Source organism: Pelmatolapia mariae, linkage group LG4 (assembly GCF_036321145.2).
Source record: "Pelmatolapia mariae isolate MD_Pm_ZW linkage group LG4, Pm_UMD_F_2, whole genome shotgun sequence".
Lineage (NCBI taxonomy): Eukaryota > Metazoa > Chordata > Actinopteri > Cichliformes > Cichlidae > Pelmatolapia > Pelmatolapia mariae.
The window spans coordinates 31,016,740-31,044,721 of NC_086230.1; the positions used below are offsets into that span (position 1 = coordinate 31,016,740).

The following is a 27,982-nucleotide window of genomic DNA, read 5'->3' on the forward strand; positions in this document are numbered from 1 at the left end:
TGGAGTGTTTAGAGCTGTCTACAGCCGAGGCTCACATGGCTGTATACACAGCTTCAAATGAAATTTCGACCATGATTGAATTCAAATATTCGCCACTGTACGCATTTATATATTTTAGAATATACTGATAAGCACTATAGTTTCACTATAGAGGTTTTATATTGTGGTGTTCACAACACAGTGACAAAGAGAAAGCACAACAGCTGACTTCTTCTGCGTCAGCTGCTTATGAATTGGCCCTTTGATTCTCTGGATTCACATGGTTATCAGGTGATATGAGTGGAGTCATTGTGTTGATTCAGTCTTAGAGTGCGACCTTTGTGTGCATTGAGCAGTGCAGGGCTGTTTTTATTGTCGCAGCAAAGCAGACATGGTGATGAACAGGCAGAGGAAGCTGCTGAATTTGCCCAGGAGCACAAGCACACACAGGTACAGACTGAATATCCGTGTGCTGAGAGAGTTCAGGGGCATCTTCTCGGTCATGTTTTCTTTGGTTTCATCTTTCTACATCTATTCTTTCTTTGTTTTGTCTCTTTGTTTCCTTCTGTTCTTATAGCTGCTTTTGTCTCTTTCTCCCTTCAGGACTTTTGTATCTCTCCCTGTGATCTGTGGGTTTTGTATGTCTTTGTGCTCATTTCACACTAACATTTTGGATGCTTTATCTCTTTCTAGGAAATTTTGGTAGGCCTTGGGTTGGTACGCCTTTTCAGTTATCTAACTATAAATAATAATGATTATGCTAACCAGTACTGGACATGGAGATGGACAGGGGTATGCCCAGAGGGGGGCGTGAAATATGATTGGTTCCTACTTGTGCCCTGCTCAAGGAATGCTTTTGGGCTGGAGTACTGCTAAATGTGCAGTATCCAGTGCCCACTAGATGACAGCATAGATAGAATCATATTGAAATTTAATGAGTACATTTAGTTAGGTTATTTTACTGAACTACAGATTTAACGTACTTCAGTATTCTGCATGTACTTCTCTAAAATTTGGATGCAAATGTTATACTTTATACCCCATACCATTTAATTTAAAGCTGTAGCTAGTAATTTATTATTTGCACATTTGAAAGTAAAAAATCTAATAATTAATTATGATGTATATAAGTAGTATTTACATTAATGAATCCAATATTAAGGAGGATTATGGCTTTTACTCACCCGCTTCTTTCACCACTTTGCAAAACAGTGTTGTTCACATGTATCATAACGCTATTTGTGGGAGTGTAAAGGGCCGCATATGAGCTCAGAAATCATGACCAGTGTTTGACATACACTGTTTGTCTGTTTCGTTCTCTAGATGTTAAATATTTGTGTTGTTCTTCACCCCCACCCCGGAAAAAGCCCGCAGGATGTGGTAGGATGGGTTAGTTTCGATTATGCATGTACATCCGTCTCCCCCGTACTTTGAGGTGGTGTGTTCGAGTTCATTTGGAAGGCAAACGTGGATTTGAAAAAAAAAAAAAAAAAAAGCAGCATCGGATAAATACTTGGCTGAGAATCGGGACATTTTCAGGAAAACACGGTGTACATTAAATACTGTATCATAAAATTCTTTACAATTTAAGGGGGAACATGTTTGTTGTGTTTTTCATTAAGAAGTCAAAAGTCCTTTCAGTCACCACTTTTTCTTTCCCGATAACACTTGAAGGCAGCATCAGGAAACCAGTTGATCAAGACGAGCAAGTTGTTGTTGTTGTTGCCTGAACGTCAAATGTCGCTACTAAACTTTTTCACCCTCCTTAACAAACAAAAGTCAGCTGACTGTCGATGATCCAAGGTGTTACACAAACAGGTGTGGCTCATAATGTGGAGAAAGGAAAACGAAACTTAACATTTGTGACCGGGCAGTTTAATTACTGAGTGGGTATGCAGTTATTTCAGCAGGTCCACTCGAGGCGTGGTATTGAGAGCTTGTTAATTTCTACAACAGCTGGACTGCGGGCTTCAGATCCATCCTGTTCTTGTTTCCTTTGCGCAGATAAAGGTGAGACCTCCGCGAGGACCTGAACACAACACACAGAGAAGAAGAAGATGTCTGAGGCAAGGTAAGGCGGCTCATGGTGCACGGAAAACTTTTAGAGTGCATGAAGTAAAATACATATATGTGCTGATTAAGTGACAGACTAGAACAAAACACGGAAGAAACGATTTTAAAGACACACCCAGCGACTTTAAAAGAATCGTTTAGGAACAGGCCCACTTTACTTCTACGTATCTACTCTTTCACTTTAATCAGCTGCAGTTCCGGTTACATCCAAGTTTTCACGTTAGATTTAATTTTAAAAACTTGTGATGGGACTGGTGGTTTTTACACGAAAACGTGTCTCTTTGTTAGCAGTTAGACTTTTAGCCTTTTCATATTTTAATCTTTTAAACCTAAAAAATGTACAAATATGCAATGTCCCCTCCCCAAAAAAACACATCTTTGCTTTTTTCTTTCTTTTCATCATAATGACTCCTTACATAAACGTTTGGAGGGTTTTATAGAAAAACTTTATACAGAGATGTATTAAAGGACAAAGTCTGTGGTTAAGTCATAAACACTGCAACTGTAACAGACATCTCAATGATACATGAGCACTGTTGCATTAATATTAACAATCTGATAATGAGTGTGCTGCTAATTAATATTCCAGGTGTTTTTCGACCACTCTAACCATTGAGGCCTGAACAAAATACCTCTAGGACAAAATGACTTAGTCACATTAATGTTACCTGCTTATGCATGTCTGAAGTCGGGCTTTATAATAAGTAATAAAAGTCCCATCAGGACAGGAATTGGGTGACAAATATTCTAATTTAAATAAATTTGAAAATGATGAAGCACTATATACACAGTACACACCCAAAGAAGAAGAAGAGCTATATCTTCTGTTGGTGTACAGCAACATCACCAGGACAAAACAGAGGAAATATATAAAAAAGAAAAAACACAGAATTGCAGTACACCAGTTTATTAAAACCTGTCCTAATAACTCAATTTACTGACCCATAGCCTTTTGTAATTTGGCGCCATCTAGTGGTTATATTATAAAAAAACAGCTAGTAAAATAGGGACAAAATGGGGTCTTTCAGGCCTTTGTTGGTACAAAACCAGTTTGTCTATCTGAGCCAACAGAAGTCCACAACCGGGAGACTCTTTGTTAATCAAACAATGACAAACCTTTGCTGAGGTTTAGTTGCATGTTATTTAAATCTCTGTAATAATAGTGCATCTTTAGAATAAAAACAAGCACTTGAACAATAGCGACAATATAACAAACCCCAACTGTGTAATGGTATACCTACTAAAAGTGGTTCACAAAGTTTTCAAGTACTTAAATTATAAAACAAACATAGAAATGTTTAAAGGGTACATTAATACCAAATCTACATTTTTACCATCAGTCTTAAGAAGGAGTAGGACTGTCCTGTGGTGCCAAAGAGTGCTGACACTTGTTGTCATCTTTTGGTTTCTCCTGGGCACTGCTGTCACTTAAAAACAAAACAAAAAAACAACCCCGTTATCGTTACTTCAAACTGACTATGAAGAAAGTCTATATGATTATTTTGGATCCTGCATCAAATCCACAGTGAGACATCTGTGTAGGCTCTCAGTCATCCAGGTCATGGTAGTGGAAGGATTTTGGACCGGACTTGACTGGATGTGATGATGTCTCCCCAAACTCTTTAGTATACAATGAGACTTGCGCATGACTACCCTGTAATTTTATGATGCTCTATTGTGTATATAATGTGAACAGTAACTGAGACATCAATATATGTATTTAATGCCTGAGTATCAGGCACATCAACTTGTACATGATAACGCTAGCACCTGGCTAACGTCTCACACCGTGGCTGCTCCTCATTTGCACAAAATGTTTGCCCAGGCTAATTTAGACAAATCAGTCGCATCTGGTGTGATGAACTTTCACCACCATTGGTTTGAGATAAAGGAACTTGGGCAGATGGCCCACCGCTGTTCATTCAATCAGGTGTAGCTCAGTATTGTACAGGTGTAAACAAGAACCTGTCAATCCTTAGTTGTCAATTTCTATCAGCTCAGCCATCAAGCGTCCAAAAATGGAAATAATTTGACTAAACGCCTCTGTAGACATGTAAAAGTATCGATGGTTAGTTTGTAACTTTCACTGATAAAGCCATTTTCAAATGCTAAGCTACCAAGTACTACATAAGGTCAGGGATAAATTCATTGACAATATGCACTGAAAACCAGTATTTTGCTTCATTTAAGAGGCAGCTATTTAATAGGCTTGCAGGCAAGATCATGTTAGCCCAAGATTAAACAAAGATTCTTCCACGAATTGAGTTTTTGGTACAAAACCTCTAATATTAGCTATTGCGGACAAAGTGCTACCCAATTAGCACTACTAGCAAAATAAAATCTGAAGCTGAATCATTTTTTGGTTTGTGTTGGACTCTCTGTGCTGTGCTGTACATTTTAAATAAAAGTGTTTAAACTATTAAAGTTGTTGTGTAGTGCACTTTTTACTGAGCTCTGCGACCTAGCTGTCATGTACAAGTTTTGTTTGAATTCCCCTAGAAACCTCACAAACAGATGATGCTTTGTGTTACAGAAAGGAGCTACAGGAGGCCTTGTGCCACTACACCACAGACACCCTCACCTACATCCACACAGTGAGAGCATTCTGTGAGATGTTCTCTAAATGGATGCTCTGGAGAGACACCGAGGTAGAAATGATGAGGGATATCAAAGATAGACTTGAAGCACTTGACCTAAACATCAACCATGTTACTAAATCAGAGGAAAAAGGTAAAGCCTTTGTGGAGTATATGAAGAGCAAGGTGACTGTGAATGTAGACAGCAAGCGTGCAGAGCTGGAGAATGAGCTGGTTGAAGTGTTGAAGGACACTGCAAGTGGCCTGGAGAGTCTCAGCAGCTTCCTGGATGCAGTGGAGAAGCTGGCAGTGACCTCACTGCATGTGTTCACAGAGAATCAGGTGTTACACCTTCCAGAAGGGATCAGTCCTGAGTATGTTCAGGCTGTCATCATGGCTGCACGAGTGATCTGTCCACTGCTGCTGGAGTTTAAAAGAGACGACAACGCCTTCTTCCTTCCCAAACTCCAGAATGTGGAAGTGCTGGCATATCAGCTGGACAGATACATACAGACCTCCAAGATAATCTGTGAGAAGTTGGACAAAAGGTAAACAAATAAATGATATACAAAATATTAAGGAATTTTGCACATTAAGTATCATCTATTGTATAAAATAAGTTGACCTGCGTTCTTCACAGCTGCTTCAGTGACTTTGGTCTGAAGATGGCTGTAGAAACTGTGGTTGATCTTGATGTGGATTTGTCTGAGGATGACATACAGAGAATGCTTGATCACGTAAATCAGCTTGATGAGATCAGGTAAGTTTTTCTGTTCCCAAATATGTGTCAGCGCAGAGCTTTTTTTTTTTTTTTTTTTTTTTTAAATCTCAGGGGTCAAATACTGCTGGTGTCCTACAGGCCTGCATAAGATGTCCTTTGATGTTGGTGCTGTGATGTAGACATTGCCGCTGCAGTGAGACCGGTTTCACTCCTAGTATATCAGGGGTCTTGAACTCCAGGCCTCGAGGGCCGGTGTCCTGCAGGTTTTAGATCTCACCCTGGGCCAACACACCTGAATCAAATGGTTAGTTCATTACCAGGCCTCCGGAGAACTTCAAGACAAGTTGGCTGTATCCCAATTCAGGGTCTGCAGCCTTAAAGTACGCAGCCTCAACAATCCTCAAGGTTCGCGTACTCAAAGACCGCTAAGGCCGGAAGTGCGAGGCTTGTGAAATGGGGCGGTCTAGCCTCCGTCGCGCTGCCCAGGTTGCCTAGCAACCATGATAGCTGGAAACGTGTGGTTGACAGAAATGAAGGAGAACATATTTTGTTCGTGTGTTTGTTTCCACACGAGCTCTGTGTGATTTAATAAGTATCTGAGGCTTAGACCACAGGACTGTAAAACATGATTGTTGGCCTTCATTTCTGTACTGAACAGTCATTTTAAGATTAGCTAGTAAATAACAAGTAGTTAATGTTGTTCATGAGACTAAAGTCAGTGTAAATATGATATGTCCAATATTATAGTTATTATATTAATCATTATAAGTTATTACAGCAGTGAGTTTGAACTCTCAAATCAAATCACTTCTATTGACACTTCACATATGCAGGTACACTGGTACAGCACATGTGAGTGAACTCTGTCTAATACTGAGCTTCAGTAAAGTTTCAAGTTGCATTTATTTATATTTCCTATCACCTTAAATCTTCACTCAAACACAAGTATCTTTGACAGTGTATATACAGATGTATTATATATAAGAGACAAATGTTGTTCCTTCAATATGTTGGCATTACTAAATTTGGCTCAATGCTTACATATATGTATAAAAACAAAATGTACGAGCTGTGAAAACTGTTTCTGATAGAATGAAGAGTAGACTGATATATGAAATGTTCCTTTATTGGGTGAGAAAATCAGACCATGTCATAACTGCTTTAAGTCATACAGAATAGATATCAGAGCCTTAAACAGGCTGACTTCTGCTAAATGGGTCAAACTGGGCAGAAAGTATACAAACACATAACATCCTTATAGAATATGATGTAACACTGTAGATCAACTTACCTCAGAATATATAAAGCATATAAACAATTACAGCAACATGATGCAACAAACACAGCAGTGCTACTAATCCAAAACACTCACAGCTTCATAGAACTGAAACAAACATTTATTTTTAGCTCCATTCTGCTGCTGATACATACTTTAGGTTTCTGAATATTAAACTTGTTGCTGCCCTTCATAGTGTGTAACTTGAAGGCCCTGAGTACTTTCTCCCACACTGAAAACACTGGAATGATAACATTATTTGAACATTACCTAATAAGACTGATTCAGGACAGACAATTAGTTATTTTAAACTTTCCTAGCAGTCCTTCACAAACAGGGAACAGTCTGTCTATTCTCTCCATCTGTCAGCTGCTGCTGGCTCTTCCTCCTCCTCTTCCTCACACACTGCTGAGTTTGTCCTGGTGGATCATCAGGGGTGCAAAGCCTCACAGATGATGTGCAGCAGTGGGTCCCTCAGTCTGTCCTCACTCTGGACACTTGCAGTTGTCACACATGGAAATCAAATGTGTGATAAGCTGCAGGATTCAAACACAAGAGTAACTTATAAATACATGTTCATACTTTTATTCCACAATCAGAGAGAAAGAAACAGAGAGAGAGTGCAGGACAGACAGACAGGTGACAGTCTCAGGTGTATACACTGCTACAAAACAGCACAAGAGAAGGAGGATTTAGTGTTTGTGTTATTACGAGTGCTAAACAAGAAGAGTTCCAGATGGTACAGTGGACACATGTGTGACTCCTGTGATTAAAGCATCTTTCTTTCAGCTTAACGAGTGAACCATCAGCTCGTTCAAACACACGTTAAAGTCCGTTTGGCTCGACACCACCGAACAGAGGCAGCAATATAACATAGCTAACATTAACAGTGCAGTGAATCCTGCTTGTGCCGTGATATTCAGGACTGCAAACCGAGCAGCATCACTGACTTTCAGCTTGTTGTGTTTGTGGATATATGACTGACTTTAATTATCCATAAAATCATCACATTCTCTGTAAGATTAAAGTCAGCTATTGTATTATTATTATATTTTAAAGGCTTTAAAACCAAGTAAATGCTGAAAGTACAAACATCGCTAATGGCAAATAACTTTGCCGACATGTGGCCAACAGTAATGTTTTAATGTTCCTCATTATTAAACATTTGCACATAAATAAGTGACATAATATTCAGTACTTACTTTTAACAGTTTACTCTTCGGCCGCTGCGCTTCTGCCGTCTGCGGCAAAATTATCCACAGTGACTGCCGCGCTATGAATTGTGGGATATGTTGGGCCACGAAGTCTACACCGCCACAGCCTTAAAATTCAGGGAAATGAAGGCCGCATTTCGAGCAGCCTTTGAATTGGGACAGCCTTCGGCGCGCCGCTCTGACGTAATCAGCCTTAAAATGTGGCCTTTAAGGCTGCAGACCCTGAATTGGGATACAGCCATTGAGGAGATAATTTTGCCATTTAAATCAGCTGTGTTGGATCAAGGACACATCTAAAACCTGCAGGACACTGCCCCTCGAGGTCTGGAGTTCGAGACCCCTGATAAACATGCTTGGTCTGGACACTACACTATACAAAAAAACGATGTAGCTTCTGGATCTTAAACGTGAAGCCGGTGTAGATGTTCCTTAACCTCCTAGGACCTGGTGTCCACATATGTGGAGATCATATTTTGGGTTGTCAAAATACCAAATTTTGCTCTACAAGAGCCTGATATCCACTTACGAGAACATTATACTGCCACTGCTCTATCAAAATTTAAAACTAATGTCCTCATATGTGGATCTCATTTCTCTTAGAAACAAAAATCAGGTAAAAAAAAAAAAAAAATCTGGTAATTCTTTGTTTTTACATTCATCAGGTCCCAATCAGCCCAAATAGCAAAGAGAAATTAAAAATGCATGACTTGAAAGAGTTCGGGTCGTAGGAGGTTAAACCTTTAGTCTTGTTCATGGGCTGCAGGGAGGACTTGTATCCCTGCAACCAAAAAAATGTTTTGCAGGACACATGACATGTTTTTCTTGGTCATGTAGCCTTAAAAACTAAACCTAAATATTGTTAATACTGCAATAACATGCTAAAGTTTTAAAATCTGTCACGCCACTAATTCTTTTTTAATTTCTTCTCTCAGGATGAACGAGCAGTTCCGAATGGTGTTCTTGTTCCAGGAGAAACCGTGCCATGGGTTCATTAGTGAGTTCGACAAGCGACAGCCCACGATGCTGCAGTTTCTAAAGGAGCTGGAGGAGACAGCTGTTCAGTTAGACAGAATGAATAAGGGGGCAAAAATTTCCAGTGTGGCAGGCAGCTCCGTGGGAGCAGTTGGAGGTGTGTTGTCCATTGTTGGTTTGGCATTAATTCCTTTCACAGCAGGAGTTTCTCTAGCTTTGACAATGACTGGAGTCGGGCTGGGAATCACCAGTGGAGTCAACAGTGCTGTGACCACTGCAACAGAGGTTGGAGTGAATGCTACACAACGAAAGAAAGCCTCTGAAGTCTTCAAGAACTTTATGGAGGATGTACAGAGTCTCCAGAGTTGTCTGGAGGAGGTGACCAGTCAAACCATTGCCAAACTGGACGCACTTGACATAAATATGGTTGTGGGAGTTGGCAAGATTGCAGCTAAAGCTGGTGCTATTGGAAAGGGTATTGATGCACTTGTTGATGCCGCTTCTGCTGTTAAGGTGTTACAAACTGAAGAGCTGCTCACGAGTGCTGGGAAAGTCGTGGCTCAAGAAGGACAAGCGTTACGTAATGCACCCAGGGTTGCCTCAGACATCCCAGATATTGGTCAGGCAGCAGCCAAAGGGACCCTTGCACTCTCCAAGTCAGCAAGAGCAGGTCTCATTGCAGTCAATGCTCTCTTCCTTGGCATGGATATTTTCTTCATCTGTAAAGACAGCATGAGTCTGGCTAAAGGCAGCGAGACTGAAGTCTCACAATTCATCAGAGCCCGAGCTGCACTTTGGAGCTCAGAGATCGACTCATGGCAGAAGATGCATGACTCTCTGAATAAAGGTTTGCCAACATCAGAAAAAAAGAAGGCTGTCCTGGAGACTCCAATTTATCTGGAGATGGAGGTGAAGAAACAGAGTGAAGCAGAAAGGGTAGAACCATCTGCTGAATGATAAAAAACAACTGCAATGAAACAGTTGTAAATTACTGATCACTGAAGTGCTCGACTCATGCTAACTGAAACTATGATCAGAGCCGTTTTATGTGGAAAATGTTTGAAAGCAAGGTCTTTTCAGTAACACCATGCAGTGAAGCATCCTCATGCTGTAATTACATTAATTGCCAATAAGCCAACTGAAAAAAATGTATTCATTCTAGAGTTGTGATTACTGCAATATAAAGTATCAGAGAAAATATCTTTCAATAAAAATTTGATTAATATATGCAATTTGTACATTTTGCTGAACATTTAATTTGCACAGTCAAATATAAAACCTTATTAATAACATTATTTAATCAAGTATGCAATAAAATAAAAAATAATTACTTCCAGATATAGAATTTTTTTTTCTGTAATATAGTTCTGTTATTACACAGTAATTACATGAAGTTCTGGTGCATAGATTTTAGAACAGATTAAATATTCTTGTACCAGTCTGACCAGTCTGCTGTGTGTGTACTGCACTGGTAATTTAACTGTAACACTAATCACATGTAATGAACATAATGTAAATGTAGTCTGTTTCTTTTTGTATAAATACTTGTATCCCTAAATTTTCCCTCTGTTGATATATAAAGTTTTAACTTATCCAATGAAATGTGTTAATATCCAGAATTGTTTTAGTGAATATAACTAAAAAGCTTTGCCAGTGGTTGATGATAGGCAGCAGATACGAGATGAAAACTCTAAAACAAAAAATAGATGTTGTAGTATTTCTTGTTTAAGAATTAATATTTTACATAAAAATAGATTTTAAATTATTGCCAAAACATTTAGTCAGAATCTCTGTTAATGTGATACAAACAGGAACCCTGCAAACAGGGACAAGACGATGAACAATTTTGGGGTGACAACATTGATAGATGTTTGCATGCTTCCCTTATAAAACTCATGACAGCTGTAATTACAGTTTCGAAGGCAGATATATGATGATGACACCGGATGAAGCAAAACAAAATTCCCACAACTGTGATGCTCTTAATTTTATTGCTACAGTATTTAACGACGCCATTACTGGTATATGTATGCATTTTTCTTACAGTAAAACAAATAGACAAATAAATATACAAGTAAAACCTACTTTTACTCAGTAATTTGATGTGATAGTTGAAAATGTAAATTCCAACAGCTAAAAACTCGCCAGTCATTGTTGTGGCTGACTGTGGTGCTGAGATAAAAGTACAAGAAACAGAAAGTGAGTCAAAGAGAAAGAGAAATACGAAGACAGAGGAGGTTATCAGAGGCAAATGTGGTTGTGGTGGGTGAAGAAACTGCTGCAAGATGCTGAAGCAACAATTTCAAGTAAAGCAAGTATTGCAATACAGTGGGGCAAAAAAGTATTTAGTCAGCCACCGATTGTGCAAGTGCCCCCACCTAAAATGATGACAGAGTCCAGTAATTTGCACCAGAGGTACACGTCAACTGTGAGAGACAGAATGTGAAAAAAAAATCCATGAATACACATGGTGGGATTTGTAAAGAATTTATTCGTAAATCAGGGTGGCAAATAAGTATTTGGTCACCTCAAACATGGACAATCCCTGGCTCCCACAGACCTGTAATGTCTTCTGTAAGACGCTTTTCTGTCCCCCACTCGTTACCTGTATGAATGGCACCTGTGCGAACCCATCATCTGTATAAAAGACACCTGTCTACAGCCTCAAACAGTCAGACTCCAAACTCCGCCATGGCCAAGACCAAAGAGCTCTCGAAGGACACCAGGAAAAGTATTGTAGACCTGCACCAGGCTGGGAAGAGTGAATCTACAATAGGCAAGCAGCTTGGTGTGAAAAAATCAACTGTGGGAGCAATCATCAGAAAATGGAAGACTTACAAGACCACTGATAATCTCCCACGATCTGGGGCTCCACGCAAGATCTCATCCCGTGGGGTCAAAATGATCATGAGAACGGTGAGCAAAGATCCCAGAACCACACGGGGGGACCTGGTGAATGACCTGCAGAGAGCTGGGACCAAAGTAACAAAGATCACCATCAGTAACACACTAAAACGGCAGGGAATCAGATCCCGCAGTGCCAGACGTGTTCCGCTGCTGAAGCCAGTGCATGTCCAGGCCCGTCTGAAGTTTGCCAGAGAGCACATGGATGATACAGCAGAGGATTGGGAGAATGTCATGTGGTCAGATGAAACCAAAGTAGAACTTTTTGGTATAAACTCAACTCGTCGTGTTTGGAGGACGAAGAATACTGAGTTGCATCCCAAGAACACCATACCTACTGTGAAGCATGGGGGTGGAAACATCATGCTATGGGGCTGTTTTTCTGCCAAGGGGACAGGACGACTGATCCGTGTTAAGGACAGAATGAATGGGGCCATGTATCGTGAGATTTTGAGCCAAAACCTCCTTCCATCAGTGAGAACTTTGAAGATGAAACGCGGCTGGGTCTTCCAACATGACAATGATCCAAAACACACCGCCCGGGCAACAAAGGAGTGGCTCCGTAAGAAGCATTTGAAAGTCCTGGAGTGGCCTAGCCAGTCTCCAGACCTCAACCCCATAGAAAATCTGTGGCAGGAGTTGAAAGTCCGTGTTGCTCGGCGACAGCCCCAAAACATCACTGCTCTCGAGAAGATCTGCATGGAGGAATGGGCCAAAATACCAGCTACTGTGTGTGCAAACCTGGTAAAGACCTATAGTAAACGTTTGGCCTCTGTTATTGCCAACAAAGGTTATGTTACAAAGTATTGAGTTGTATTTTTGTTATTGACCAAATACTTATTTGCCACCCTGATTTACAAATAAATTCTTTACAAATCCTACCATGTGTATTCATGGATTTTTTTTTTCACATTCTGTCTCTCACAGTTGACGTGTACCTCTGGTGCAAATTACTGGCCTCTGTCATCATTTTAGGTGGGGGCACTTGCACAATCGGTGGCTGACTAAATACTTTTTTGCCCCACTGTATGTAACAACAACAACAAATGTTTCTCAGTTGAAAACAAAGATTTCTTCTACATTTTGATATAATCCATAAACTAATATGTTTGCATTCATGCATGGTACTGGTTTGATCCCAGCTGTTGTATCATCAGTAATGCAATAAGTTGCACTGTTTCTTCTCTTATGTTAGGTGTTTTAGGGGATAATCAATGTTCATGTAATTCAGTCAGAATTTCCATTGGTAGGGTGAAGGAACAGGAGCCCAAAATGCAAAAAGGGATTAAATGATTTACGGTTGTTGACATCATAGAAATAGACACCTTTTTAAATCTGTTCTCACACATGAAGTAGCCTCTTACACTTTTGTTTGGTTTGCAAGCTTCACATTAAAATCTTCTCACAGCTATGGTTACAGCCTGAGAGGCAGATATCTGATATATGCATATCCTGCTGAAGATAAAGTAAATTCACACAATAGTGAAAGTAAATTTTATTGTCACACAGTGTTTAACGTGACGATTACACTTTTTTGTTACTATGTTGGACCCGTCTTGCCTTCAAAACTGCCTTAATTTTGGTAAAAAAGTAAAGACATTTTGTTAATGTTATACTGCAAAAGTTATTTCAGGACAAAAAACTTACACTTCACCAAAATGAGAAAAAGGGAACATATTTCCACACACTTGCATGCATTTGAATATGTAACATCACCCTATAAAACCACAAAAAATAAAAGAGATCTTATGATGAAAATTTTTCAAATTAATTAATCACAACTTTTATTTGGATGCTTTTAAACAAGACAAGGTGTTTGGAGTTTACTGGAGTTTGCCTGTCTTTCTACTGGAGGGCTAACTAGAATCAAATAGTGCAGGATTAAAATTCTTGTAGAACAACTTGCTAACTACATCCCCACAAGTGGGCGTAGCTTAGATGGATATTAAAAGATGAAACCAAAAGTCAAACTTACTTGAGTGAATTATGTGTTTCAAAAGTATTGAGTAAGTCAGAGTTCACGCATATAGTTAATATAAATAACAGTCCATAGATAAATCTGGATATATTTGTTTACACAGAGTAAATACCTGCAGCAACGGCAAAGATGTCTAAGAAAAGGTAAGGACCATTTGTCTGTCATTGAGAAAAAGACAGTGCATTCTCCTTGAACCACCTTGTACCTGCTTCCACTTGGCACTATTTTTCTGAAACATAATATTTCCTTTCATTGTTATATGGACGACTGTTATGTTTATTTTCCAATGACACATACTGGTGCATGCTCTGTCCAGCCCTTGCTTGAATGCCTCATTGACATCAGGAGATGGATGGCACTAAATTGTTTGAATTCTAATGAGAACTATGGAGGTCCTGTTGTTTCAAAGGTTTTACAGATCAATACATAATAAAAAATGTTTCATTTAAATATTTGACACTTATTAGTTTTTTTAATTAAAAACAAAACTGGTACTGCCATATTTTGAAACCATTATAACACGTGAGTTTGTGAAATACACCCCCACCCCACTAAATATTCCAGCTAAGTGGAAGCATTTAGGAACCCCTGAAAGTCAGACCACGTAAAATTACACAGCAGGATCGGCAATACTCTGCTGACTCAGTAATACACAGCTCCACAGCTCTTCTTGCATTAAAATAAGCAAATCAATATAAAAACGATGTCCTGGGAGCTCCATGGCATAAATTTCTATGGTCATATGTCTGGATATAATTTCTGACTCTCGTAATTAGAAACTTTTGAGACTTTTATTTACTCACAAATGTATCTCCTTTTGTGCTTTTCTCACAAAACTCACTTACTGACTTGATTAATATTTCTTACAAATATGCTGGCTGGCAGAAAATAGGACAGGGAAAGCAAAGACACAAGAGACATAAGTTACATTAAAGTTTTGTGAATAAATTTTTTGAGAATGCATTTTTTTCTAGAGTTTGGGGGAAAAGCTCAAAGATTTCAACATGTATCTTAGAAACTGAAAACAATTCTGACTTAAAAGGATCTCTGTCAGCTTGCCTTTACAGTTTATATCTGCTGCCACCAAATAGCAGCTATGCTGTTGTTGTTTAATTCTCAATGTTTTTATTAATAGTTAATTTACCTGTTTACATCAGTCTAAAGCCACATCAGCAGCTACATTTATTATTTTCATTAAATTCCATTTTATTTTGATTTTTACATGACATCATATTTTCCATTTTCCTTTCAAAAGAGACCTACAGGTGGCCTTGCACCACTATACCTCAGACACCATCGTCATCTACATTGAAAGAGTGAGAGAATTCTGTGGGACGTTCTCTGAATGGATCCTTGCAAGGGAAAAAGAACTGAGATCTATGATGGACATCAAAAACAAGGCTGACAAAATTAATCTGAACATCAGTCATGTAACCCAATCAGAGGAAAAAGGTAAAGCCTTTGTGGAGTATATGAAGAACAAGGTGACTGTGAATGTAAACAGCAAGCGTGCAGAGCTGGAGAATGAGCTGGTTGAAGTGTTGAAGGACACTGCAAGTGGCCTGGAGAGTCTCAGTAGCTTCCTGGATGCAGTGGAGAAGCTGGCAGTGACCTCGCTGCATGTGTTCAAGGAGAATCAGGTGTTACACCTTCCAGAAGGGATCAGTCCTGAGTATGTTCATCATGTCTGCACGAGTAATCTGTCCTCTGCTGCTGGAGTTTAAAAGAGACGACAACGTCTTCTTCCTTCCCAAACTCCAGAATGTGGAAGTGCTGGCATATCAGCTGGACAGATACATACAGACCTCCAAGACAATCTGTGAGAAGTTGGACAAAAGGTAAACAAATAAATAACATACAAAATATTAAGAAATTTTGTACAGTAAGTATCATCTATTGTATTAAATATGTTGACCTGCGTTCTTCACAGCTGCTTCAGTGACTTTGGTCTGAAGATGGCTGTAGAAACTGTGGTTGATCTTGATGTGGATTTGTCTGAGGATGACATACAGAGAATGCTTGATCACGTAAATCAGCTTGATGAGATCAGGTGAGTTTTTCAGGTTCCAAATATGTGTCAACATAAACACTGTTTTCATCTCAGGGTCAGATACTGCTGTTTGAAGCTGCTGGTGTCCTACAGGCCTGCATAATGTCCTTTGATGTTGGTGCTGTGAAGTTGCATAGAAGTTGCCCCTGCAGTGAGACCGGTTTCACATAGATACTTGGTCTGGACACTACACTATACAAAAAAAAAAAAAAGGAAAAAAAAAAAAAGATGTAGCTTCTGGGTCTGAAAAGTTAAGCCAGTGTAGATGTTCCTTAAACCTTTAGTCTTGTTCCTGCAACCCCAAAAAATGTTTTGCAGGACACATGACGTGTTTTTCTTGGTCATGTAGCCTTAAAAACTAAACATAAATATTGTTAATACTTCAATAACATGCTGACATTTTAAAATGTGTCACCCCATTAATTCTTTTTTAATTTCTTCTCTCAGGATGAACGAGCAGTTCCGAATGGTGTTCTTGTTCCAGGAGGAACCGTGCCATGGGTTCATTAGTGAGTTTGACAAGCGACCGCCCACGATGCTGCAGTTTCTAAAGGAGCTGGAGGAGACAGCTGTTCAGTTAGACAGAATGAATAAGGGGGCAAAGATTTCCAGTGTGGCAGGCAGCTCCGTGGGGGCAGTTGGAGGTGTGCTGTCCATTGTTGGTTTGGCATTAATTCCTTTCACAGCAGGAGTTTCTCTAGCTTTGACAATGACTGGAGTCGGGCTGGGAATCACCAGTGGAGTCAACAGCATTGTGACCACTGCAACAGAGGTTGGAGTAAATGCTACACAACGAAAGAAAGCCTCTGAAGTCTTCAAGAACTTTATGGAGGATGTACAGAGTCTCCAGAGTTGCCTGGAGGAGGTGACCAGTCAAACCATTGCCAAACTGGATGCAGTTGACATAAATATGGTTGTGGGAGTTGGCAAGATTGCAGCTAACGCTGGTGCTATTGGAAAGAGTATTGATGCACTTGTTGATGGCGCTTCTGCTTTTAAGGTGTTACAAACTGAAGAGCTGCTCACGAGTGCTGGGAAAGTCGTGGCTCAAGAAGGACAAGCGTTACGTAATGCACCCAGGGTTGCCTCAGAGATCCCAGATATTGGTCAGGCAGCAGCCAAAGGGACCGCTGCACTCTCCCAGTCAGCAAGAGCAGGTCTCATTGCAGTTAATGCTCTCTTCCTTGGCATGGATATTTTCTTCATCTGTAAAGACAGCATGAGTCTGGCTAAAGGCAGCGAGACTGAAGTCTCACAATTCATCAGAGCCCGAGCTGCACTTTGGAGCTCAGAGATCGACTCATGGCAGAAGATCCATGATGCTTTGATTGAAGGCGAAACAGGATTAGAGAGAAACAGGAACATTCTAGATGCTCAATTTTATCCAGGGAGAGAGATGTAGGTTTCCACAAAAAAACAAAAATACAGTTTGTTTAAACGGAAAACTGAGTGTAATAGAGTAAAGTCTGTAAATAAACATGCACATGTGGCACAGTTTATATGTGCAGACTAATTTCTGGTGAATTTACTTTGTTGTTTCCAGTGTAAACAGACAATATAAACAAGCATCTTTGTATAATACTCTGGTTAGACTTCATTATTTACTCCTAATTCATCTAACAATAAGAAGCTGAATCCAATCAGTACAATTGCATACTTCTTTGTACTTCTTGTAATCTGTGGGGTTATATTGGTTAAGTACTTGCTGAGCTTTTTGCAGTTTTATTTCTCCAGTTCTTTGATCTAACAAAGAAATGATACATTTTAAATATGTTATAAACAAAGTGCTTCTTTAATTTCTTTAGGTTGAATCAAAGCAATAGAGATGAGCTGTATTTTTATTTTACAATTAATAAAGAAAGAACCTGTGTGTTCTGGATAATGTGATGTTTTAATTGTTTTATGAAGCCAAATTAAAATGGAATATAATAGTTTAACAACAGTGTCTGAATTGTTGAATTAACTCAATCACTGAAAATAACAATTTCCCTCTCACATATTTATTTTTTATCAGGTTGGTCAAATATAAATACTAACCTTCATAATATTTTTAGTTCTAAATTGCCAGAATGAGGCTTGAGATTCATTCAACATATTAATTAGACTTATATCTTCAACTAAGAATAAAGATGATTTACTTTTAGCAAAAACACAGAAACTCTGTTTTAACACTTTGTATCACTGTAAAATGTTAAGACCTTTTACATTCGCTCAGATATAATGAGAGGTAAGCTGGGGACTTCATCCTCTTTCAGTTTCAGCTCACTCAACACCACACTATCATGTTAACACTATGTCAACCAACACGATACCATCCACCAACTCAGCAACCCTGGTACCAGAAGGAGCAATTTAACAGAATGGAGGAATGGACACAAGAAAAGGTGAACACAACAATGGACTATAAGTAATGTGGTTTTAATGTATGGGTGCACAGGATAACCAATGATGCAAATTTCTTACAGAACCATCCCCAAGAAGTGCATCAGATCCTTCTTGTTCAATGGTTGTGGGAACTGCTGCACAGGAGGAACCTTGGCTTGTATGGAGCAAACTCCTTGGCCCATCACTTTTCCAAGGCAAGTAACAATGGCCTTGGCAAACTCACAACTTACTAGGTTTATGGTTATTGGCGCCCATACCAGCCTTGCGGACAGGGTATGAACATGCTAGAGATCAAACTTACTTATATTTACCTGAACCTACCTGATCAATACAACCCTCCAATGTAGGAAGAGGGTACAAGTCAGGTTTTGTGAGACTATGGTCTTTTTTACAGGGTTGTAGACGAAAATCTGCCTTCTTCACCAGGCAGGGTTAGGGTTAGGCATGTAACATATATTGAATTTCAGCTTTCAGATGCCTTTTTTCCCCTCTGGAAAACGATAAAATCTTTGCATTACTGGTTTGGCATGCTTCTACATCTAAGTCATATTGTATCAGTTGAGTTTGAGATAGGGTGTCAGAAAATAAAGTTGGATAACTTCTAATTAGTATAACAATTTCCTTACACTACACATCTAAATGTGATACCAGGGTATCCAAGTTTTGCAGTGTTTCAGAGTTTTTAAACCAACACTGTAACATCTGAGATGCCACCTCTACACCCTCTTTTTCCTCTTCAACAGAATTTAAGCAGCTAATCGTGACTTCACAACTAAAGAGTTTGAACAACCTAAGCCTCTCTTTGGAAAACCAAATATGGAAATGAACTGGGTCAAAACCTTTACAACTGTCTTAGTCTTAATAGTACAATGCAGATAGGCAGATGGATAACTGGCTGACTGACACATCACTGCCAAGAAATCCTGATTTTGAATAGAATCCAAGGGGGCTAGCTTAATCACTTGGTTAGGAATACAGTGGCTTCCAAAAGTATTCGGCCCCCTTGAACTTTTCCACATTTTGTCACATTACAGCCACAAACATGAATCAATTTTATTGGAATTCCACGTGAAAGACCAATACAAAGTGGTGTACACGTGAGAAGTGGAACGAAAATCATACATGATTCCAAACATTTTTTACAAATAAATAACTGCAAAGTGGGGTGTGCGTAATTATTCAGCCCCCTTTGGTCTGAGTGCAGTCAGTTGCCCATAGACATTGCCTGATGAGTGCTAATGACTAAATAGAGTGCACCTGTGTGTAATCTAATGTCAGTACAAATACAGCTGCTCTGTGACGGCCTCAGAGGTTGTCCAAGAGAATATTGGGAGCAACAACACCATGAAGTCCAAAGAACACACCAGACAGGTCAGGGATAAAGTTACTGAGAAATTTAAAGCAGGCTTAGGCTACAAAAAGATTTCCCAAGCCTTGAACATCCCACGGAGCACTGTTCAAGCCATCATTCAGAAATGGAAGGAGTATGGCACAACTGTAAACCTACCAAGACAAGGCCATCCACCTAAACTCACAGGCCGAACAAGGAGAGCGCTGATCAGAAATGCAGCCAAGAGGCCCATGGTGACTCTGGACGAGCTGCAGAGATCTACAGCTCAGGTGGGGGAATCTGTCCATAGGACAACTATTAGTCGTGCACTGCACAAAGTTGGCCTTTATGGAAGAGTGGCAAGAAGAAAGCCATTGTTAACAGAAAACCATAAGAAGTCCCGTTTGCAGTTTGCCACAAGCCATGTGGGGGACACAGCAAACATGTGGAAGAAGGTGCTCTGGTCAGATGAGACCAAAATGGAACTTTTTGGCCAAAATGCAAAACGCTATGTGTGGCGGAAAACTAACACTGTACATCACTCTGAACACACCATCCCCACTGTCAAATATGGTGGTGGCAGCATCGTGCTCTGCGGGTGCTTCTCTTCAGCAGGGACAGGGAAGCTGGTCAGAGTTGATGGGAAGATGGATGCAGCCCAATACAGGGCAATCTTGGAAGAAAACCTCTTGGAGTCTGCAAAAGACTTGAGACTGGGGCGGAGGTTCACCTTCCAGCAGGACAACAGCCCTAAACATAAAGCCAGGTCAACAATGGAATGGTTTACCACTTTGTATTGGTCTTTCACGTGGAATTCCAATAAAATTGATTCATGTTTGTGGCTGTAATGTGACAAAATGTGGAAAAGTTCAAGGGGGCCGAATACTTTTGGAAGCCACTGTATGTCGTCACCTCTGACTGGTGAAGTTTGAGGTGGAAAAAATCTTTTCATGACCTTTAAATTTCCAATCCAGTTCTGAAAAAGCAAAAGAAAATACAGTTATAAGATGGTGACGCGGCAACAAGCATGAACCGGGGAAAAGATAAAAACTAAGTTGTTTGGAAGGCGAGCTTAAACAGATGGGTTTTCAAACGTGATTTAAAGGATTGGATGGATTCCGACGCACGGACATCAATCGGCAAGCTGTTGGTGCGGCAAAAGCAAAAGCTCGATCCCCCCTACTCTTCTGTCAAGACATTGGTTGCATTAAGAGCCCCTGGTTAGAGGATCTGAGTGCTCTTGTGGGGATGTATAGGTCAAGGAGGTCAATTAAGTAACTGGGTGCCAGGTTATTTAAAATTTTAAAAGTGTATAAAAGGATTTTAAAAACGATACGGTATTTGACGGGAAGCCAATGAAGGTTGGCAACGATGGGTGTGATATGGTCATGTCTTCTGGTGCCGCTTAAAAGGCGTGCTGCGGCATTCTGGACTAGTTGCAGGCGTTGGATGAGGGAAAGTTGGAGGCCTAAATAAAGAGAATTACAGTAGTCCAATCTCAAAGTAACAAGAGCATGAATGAGCTTTTCAAGGTCATTATGTCGTAAGTAGGGCATTGCCTTAGAAATTTGACGTAGTTGGTAGAAGCTGGTTTTCACCACTGCAGCCACTTGCTTATCTAATTTGAGAGAACTATCCAGCACTACTCCAAGGTTTCTGACAGTAAACGATAGATGACTGGCATAGGATCCCAAAGTATCCGATAGCTGTTTCAAGGGCATGTGACTGTCAAAGATGATAATTTCTGTTTTGTTTTCATTAAGGGTGAGAGAGTTGTGCAGTAGCCAGTCTCTAACATCACGCAGGCAGTTGAAAAATGGCAATAGTGGGGACTGGAGATCCAAATCCAGAGGGAAATAGATTTGGATATCATCCGCATAACAGTGGAAAGAAATATTATGATTTCTGAAAATTTGTCCCAGGAGTAGCAGATACAAAGAGAACAGCATAGGACTTAACACAGACCCCTGGGGCACACCACAGCAGAGGGGTGCGGAGGAGGAAGAATAATTCCCCATAGAGACAGAGAAGGTCCTCTCAGCTAAGTATGATTTGAACCATGAAAGTACTTTGCCTTTAAGACCAACTACATGTTCAAGCCTTGAAAGGAGGATGTCGTGATCAACCGTATCAAAGGCAGAAGAGAAGTCTAAAAGAACTAAAACCACAGGGCGCCCTGCATCAACAGTTACAAGGAGGTCATTAAAAACTCTCAGTAGGGCTGTCTTGGTGCTGTGGTGAGGTTTAAAACCAGACTGGAATTTTTCATTGATTCCATTTGGCTCTAAGAAGGATTGTAATTGCTTAAGAACTATTTTCTCTAAGATTTTAGCCATAAAAGGAAGTTTAGAAACCAGTCTATAGTTTGAAAGGACATTAGGATCAAGATTACTTTTCTTGATAACAGGTTGAACGACTGCATGTTTGAAAGCAGCAGGGACGCAGCCTGATAAGAGTGATGAATTTATTAGAAGTGAGATGCTCAGGGAACTGTACAGCGCGATCAGCAGTGAGGAAACCGCACACCCAGAGGCGGCGTTTATCACGACCGGGGACTTTAATAAGGGTAACCTGAAGAAAGTCTCACAAAAACTACACCAACACATCCATTTCAGCACTCGTGGAGACCGGCTTCTTGACCACTGCTACACCTCTTTCCGGGATGCATACAAAGCCCTCCCCCGCGCCCCATTCGGCCAATCAGATCACCGCTCCATCCTGCTCCTGCCCGCCTACAGGCAGAAGCTGAAACAGGAAGCTCCAACCCTGAGGGCGGTGCACCGGTGGTCGGACCAATCGGAGTCTACGCTGCGGGACTGTTTTGATCACGCGGACTGGGAAATGTTTCACGTGGCTGCTAAAGACATTGATGAGTACACAGACTCAGTCTGCAGATTTATCAGAAAATGCGTGGAAGATGTCGTCCCATCCAGAACAGTTAAATCCTTCCCAAATCAAAAACCCTGGATTAACGGAGATGTTCGCACAGCACTGGCGGCACGGAGCACCGCTTTTGCCTCCGCGAACACATCGGACTACAAACACGCACATTACCAACTCCGGAAGACGATCAAAGCAGCCAAACGTGAGTACAGGGACAAGGTGGAGCAACATTTTGACAACCCTCGGAGTATGTGGCAGGGACTAAACACGATCACAGACTTTAGAGGGAAAACCAGCACGCCGCAGACCACGGCCTCTCTGTGTGAGGATCTAAACGTATTCTACGCTAGATTCGACACAGCGAACACCACGAGACCGGACAGTGTGCGCACCGCGGATGACGTCAGTGCGCACACTGTGTCTGAGGAGGATGTGCGGAAGTGCTTCAGGAGGGTGAACGCGCGCAAAGCTACTGGTCCGGACGGGATTCCCGGCCGCGTCCTCAAGTCATGCGCGGCTCAGCTGACTGGAGTGTTTACACACATCTTCAACCTTTCCCTCTCTCTGTCTGTAGTCCCAGCCTGCTTCAAAATGGCCACCATCGTCCCTGTACCCAAATCCTCCACCATCTCCTCATTGAATGACTGGCGACCCGTAGCCCTGACCCCCATCGTGAGCAAATGCTTCGAGAAGCTGGTCAGGGACTTCATCTGCTCTGCACTACCCGACTCACTGGACCCTCTACAGTTCGCATACCGCCACAACAGGTCCACTGATGATGCCATAACCCTGACACTCCATGCTGCCCTGTCACACCTGGAGAAGAGAGACACGTATGTGAGAATGCTGTTTGTAGATTACAGCTCAGCATTCAACACCATCGTTCCCTCGAAGCTGGACAGGAAACTGCAGGATCTAGGACTGAGCAGCTCCCTCTGCAGCTGGATCCTTAACTTCCTGTCTGACAGACGCCAAGTGGTCAGACTGGGCAGCACCACCTCATCCCCCATCACACTGAACACTGGTGCTCCACAGGGGTGTGTACTGAGCCCTCTCCTGTACTCACTCTACACCTACGACTGCACGGCCACTAGAAACTCCAACATCATTGTGAAGTTTGCGGACGACACTACAGTGGTGGGTCTTATCACCAACGGTGATGAGACGGCCTACAGGGAGGAGGTCAGTGCCCTGACCCACTGGTGTCAAGACAACCATCTCACCCTCAACGTCGCAAAGACAAAGGAGTTGATAGTGGACTTCCGGAGGTGCAGAGGAGTACACACCCCCATCACCATCAACGGCGCCGCTGTGGAGAGAGTGAGCAGCTTCCGCTTCCTTGGTGTACATCTGGCTGAGGATCTTACGTGGTCAGTACACATAAACAAAACAGTGAAGAAGGCGCAGCAGCGCCTCTTCTTTCTCAGGAGACTGAAGAGATTCGGCATGAGCCCCCGCATCCTCAGGACCTTCTATCGCTGTGCCATTGAGAGCATCCTCACTGGATGCATCACCACCTGGTACGGCAACAGCACCGCTCACAACCGCAAAGCTCTCCAGAGAATGGTGCGGTGCTCTGAACGGATAATTGGAGGTGAGCTTCCCTCCCTCCAAGACATCTACAGGAAGCGGTGCCTGAGGAAAGCGGAGAGGATCATCAAGGACTCCAGTCACCCCAGCCATAAACTGTTCAGACTACTACCATCAGGAAGGAGGTTCTGCAGCATCCGGTCCCGTACCAGCAGACTGAGAGACAGCTTTTTCCATCAGGCCATCAGACTGCTGAACACTTCATAGACACCTCACCCTCACTACTGGAACTTCAACATTATGCACTCCATACTGTATATAAATACCACTGTTTTGCACATACCAACCTCTGTATATTTTATATATCTTATTTTATTGTTTACTTTATTTCATTTGTAAAACATGTATATACATACTATATACACACTCAAACACACACACGTAGAAAAACATATTTAGTATACACATTCAGTAATGTATATACCTTTACATATTGTACATATATTTATTACTTTTTAGATTAGCCATTTTTATATTTTGCTTGTTTTACATTATTGTATTTTGCACAACTCTGTTGCTTGTGAAGCTCGCACACAAGAATTTCACTCACATGTACTGTACCAGTGTACCTGCACATGTGATGTGACAATAAAAGTGATTTGATTTGATTTGATGCAGGGTCCTATAGTGTTCAGGGCATTTTTGATAATGCGAGAGGGAAGCACATCGTGACGAGAGTTAGAGCTTTTCGATTGGCCTATTATTTCCTTAAGGGTCAGAAAAGATACAGGTTCAAACTGTTCTAGGACCGTTAAGGGTTCAGAAGTTGAAGATTTGTCTACAATGGGTAAATATGAGGATCTTAGTGCTGTGATTTTATCTAAAAAATAGTTAAGGAATTTTTCACATAGGGCTTGAGAGGTCTCAGTCTGGATGATGGAGAGTGGACTTATCAGCGAGTTAAAAATCCTAAATAGAACCTGTGGCTTATGACAATTAGTCGCAATGATCTCCGATAGAAAAGAGGCTTTTGCGGTTTTAACAGCCTTCTGATATTTCTTCAGGCAATTATGGAGAATGTCCAAGGAGATCTGAAGTTTGTCTTTCTTCCATCTCCTCTCAGCTTGGCGACATTCACGTCTGAGAGTACGGGTGCAGTCATTCAGCCATGGTTGACGGGACGGTTTAAGGCGTTTAGTCTTTAAGGGGGCCACAGTGTCTAAGATAAAAGTACAAGTGGTGATAAAAGAGTTAACAAGTTCGTTAACCGGTGTAGTTGTATTACAGTTAGCATTGTAGAAGGCGGAGTTAGTCAGGGCCATAGAGAACTGGGCAATAGTCTCCGAATTGATCATACGCACATTATGCACAGGACCCTCACATCTCAGCTCCATATTACACGTTTTGACATTGAACAAGACTGGGAGATGGTCAGAAATCCCAGGGTTGTATATGTCCGTGATGCAAATGTCCAGGCCGTAGGACAGTACCAAGTCAAGCGTGTGGCCCTTAATATGAATTGGTTTGCTGACCCACTGAGTAAGGTTAAAGGAGTCTATAAGGGCAAGAAAGTCCTTGACCAGCGGGTCCAACTCACAGCAAATATGGATATTAAAATCACCAGTGATGAGAATACAGTCATAACTTACAAAGAGGTTTCCTAGAAAGTCAGCGAACTCACAGATAAAATCCTTATTGAGTTTCGGTGGACGATACACCACCACACAGAGAATCGGGGAGGAGCAGACCAGCTCAAGTAGTTGCACCTCAAAGCTAGAGAATATGGCAGGGGGAAGCTGTCGTACACGGAATTTATTTTTAAAAACCGTGACTAACCCTCCACCTCTGCCCGAGGTCCTAGGGGTGCTAAAAAATGTACATTCCGGTGGAAGAAATTCCGATAGAGAGACGGACTCACCGGGGCGAATCCAGGTTTCTGTCAGGAATAGGAAGTCCCGCTCGGATGAGAGAAAAAAAACATTCAGGACGAAGGACTTGTTCGCCAGCGATCTGGTATTAAGCACAGCCATCTGGATCGTAGTCATCTCATTGTTGTTCGGAGCACGCCTCAGCAGGCGTAAGTTGCTGTGATTCACGCCACCTCCACGAGCCCGCATCCAGCTTCTAGTAGGTAGATGGTCGGCCGGTAACTCCGAGTGAGCAAGTTGTCGGGTCCATTGATGACGGAATAGTCTGATGGTGTGCTGGTCGTGAGAAGAAAATAGGGGTTGAAAGATACCCGGAATGGCATGGTAGTTGATTACTCTTTGTAATTTTAAGTAGGCTTTGATGCGAGTCCGGACGCCGCTCTGTTTTCCCCGTCGTCTAGGGCGTTTCTTGGCGGGGAGGAAGAAAGGCAAGCGGCGTACATACGCAGTCGTGTCTGTGGGAAACGGGGTGTAATTTCCCAGTTTCCAGTACGGGTTTGCTGATTGATGTTTCAGAGGTCGTCAGTGTTTGACGATCATAAACGATTAGTGTGGTAACATCCAGGAAACATATAGAAAATAAAATAGCCAACAACAGATAGAACTCAGGGAAGCGGAGACGGCTTGCCGTGCACACTGGCACCATCTTGGCACACTTCCCGAAGTACCAACCACCAGATTTGGTGTGTGGTAGTAACAGGTAAATGAACATTTTTTTTTTAATTATTTGAATATATATGAGTGCTTGTGTATAAATACACAAACAATACACATATGCTTTCAATTGTGTAATTTAAGTGACTAGGTAGCTCTGTTTTGGAAGTTCAGTTAACGCTAGAAATGTGTTTTGGAGTTTGTACGTGCTTTTTGGAGTTTGTATGTGTTTTGTCTCTAGGGGCCACCGTATATATTTATATATAAACATATATAAATAAAACCACTTTTTTTTTTACATTAGTAATTCCTTTGTGCATAATTTTATATTATTATTAATAATAAATTAATTAAAGCAACAAAACAACCTGAAGAGCCGGATCGGAGCCGAAAGAGCCGACTCTTTTTAGTGAGCCGAGCCGAAAGAGCCGGTTCTCTAAAAAGAGCCGGAAATCCCATCACTAATTGCCAAGTCACCGACCATTTACAGTATTCCCCAGAGTCTGGCAGTCTTTGCATGATGTAAATGTTACTGAACTATAGCTGGCTCTCAGGTGTGCCTGCAGAAAAGAGGGTGAATAAACCTACATCCTGCTGGTCCAAAATACAAATACTATGAGATGATTTACAATTTTGCGTGACCACACAGAATTTGAGATAAAATTATTTCCACATTTAAAACATCCTTTCAGACTTCTGTTTCAGTTTCAAGTTTCAGATTAAAGTCTTTATCAAGGCTGTGACTAAATAGGGGTAGAGTTAAATGTCTCTCTCTCTAAATGGTGTATAAAATGATGAACTCCAGAAGTGGGTGTGGTTTACACATATACTGAAAGATAAAGATAAGACTGAAATTGATATTTTGTGTTGCTGAACCTACAAAGATTTATCAGGTGAATCTGCAGCTCAGCTCAGCTCGCTGTAGTTTCCTGTAGGCACCAGTTTTAAAGTAAACAACATCAGATTCTGTTTTGTTCTGAACTGAACAGGAAGTTTAAAGGAACAAATATTTTTTCTTAGCGAGTCCAAAGAAACCAAAAGAGGTTAATAATGAGTAGAAATTTAAATTACACTTATCTGTGTTTTTTGCTGTTGTTAATCCAAAGCAATAATAAAAACAAATCTTAAAAATGTAACCACTGCATATAGGAGTAACTTGATCTCTTTATTTAAAATATAATGGATTAGTGGACTGAAGTACAGATTTACCTGACATGCAAAAGCTCCCTGGATCAAAACCAGGATGAAACAAATACAGAGTTCCCAAATCAAATTGTTGGATTAATTCAAAGTTGATCAAATCAAATCAATTTTTTGAGGGTGAAATCAATTCATACAAGTGGTGCCCATAAGTACGTATGCTTTGAGTCAGCCAGACGGACATGTAACCTGCTCCAGCTTGTGTAGATGACTGACTGTGTAATTTGACTGTGCAATTTTTCTTCTCAGCATGAAGTTGAAATAAACATTGAGTGAGCAGTCGAGTGAAAATGGTATGGTATTGTAAAATGGTATTTATTTCAGCGAAC

At 41.0% G+C, this 27,982-nt stretch overlaps 1 protein-coding gene and 1 pseudogene across 3 annotated transcripts; both read left to right on the plus strand.

The window, feature by feature from the left end:
* The first annotated feature begins 343 nt into the window (after positions 1 to 343).
* On the plus strand, positions 344 to 11,945 carry LOC134625599 (uncharacterized). 3 transcript variants are annotated; one of them, XM_063470847.1, is made up of 5 exons: positions 344 to 429; positions 1,984 to 2,050; positions 4,586 to 5,176; positions 5,269 to 5,388; positions 8,772 to 11,945. In XM_063470847.1, exons 2-5 carry the CDS (start codon positions 2,037 to 2,039, stop codon positions 9,766 to 9,768), a joined length of 1,722 nt encoding a protein of 573 aa, XP_063326917.1. In that variant the 5' UTR covers positions 344 to 429; positions 1,984 to 2,036; the 3' UTR covers positions 9,769 to 11,945. The 3 variants fall into 3 exon arrangements, with proteins under 3 accessions (XP_063326917.1, XP_063326918.1, XP_063326919.1); XM_063470848.1 differs by lacking the exon at positions 344 to 429 and adding an exon at positions 1,648 to 1,797; XM_063470849.1 differs by lacking the exon at positions 344 to 429 and adding an exon at positions 1,844 to 1,865.
* Positions 11,946 to 13,822: 1,877 nt separating this feature from the next.
* Positions 13,823 to 17,296, plus strand: LOC134626787 (uncharacterized; annotated as a pseudogene).
* Positions 17,297 to 27,982: the final 10,686 nt, after the last annotated feature.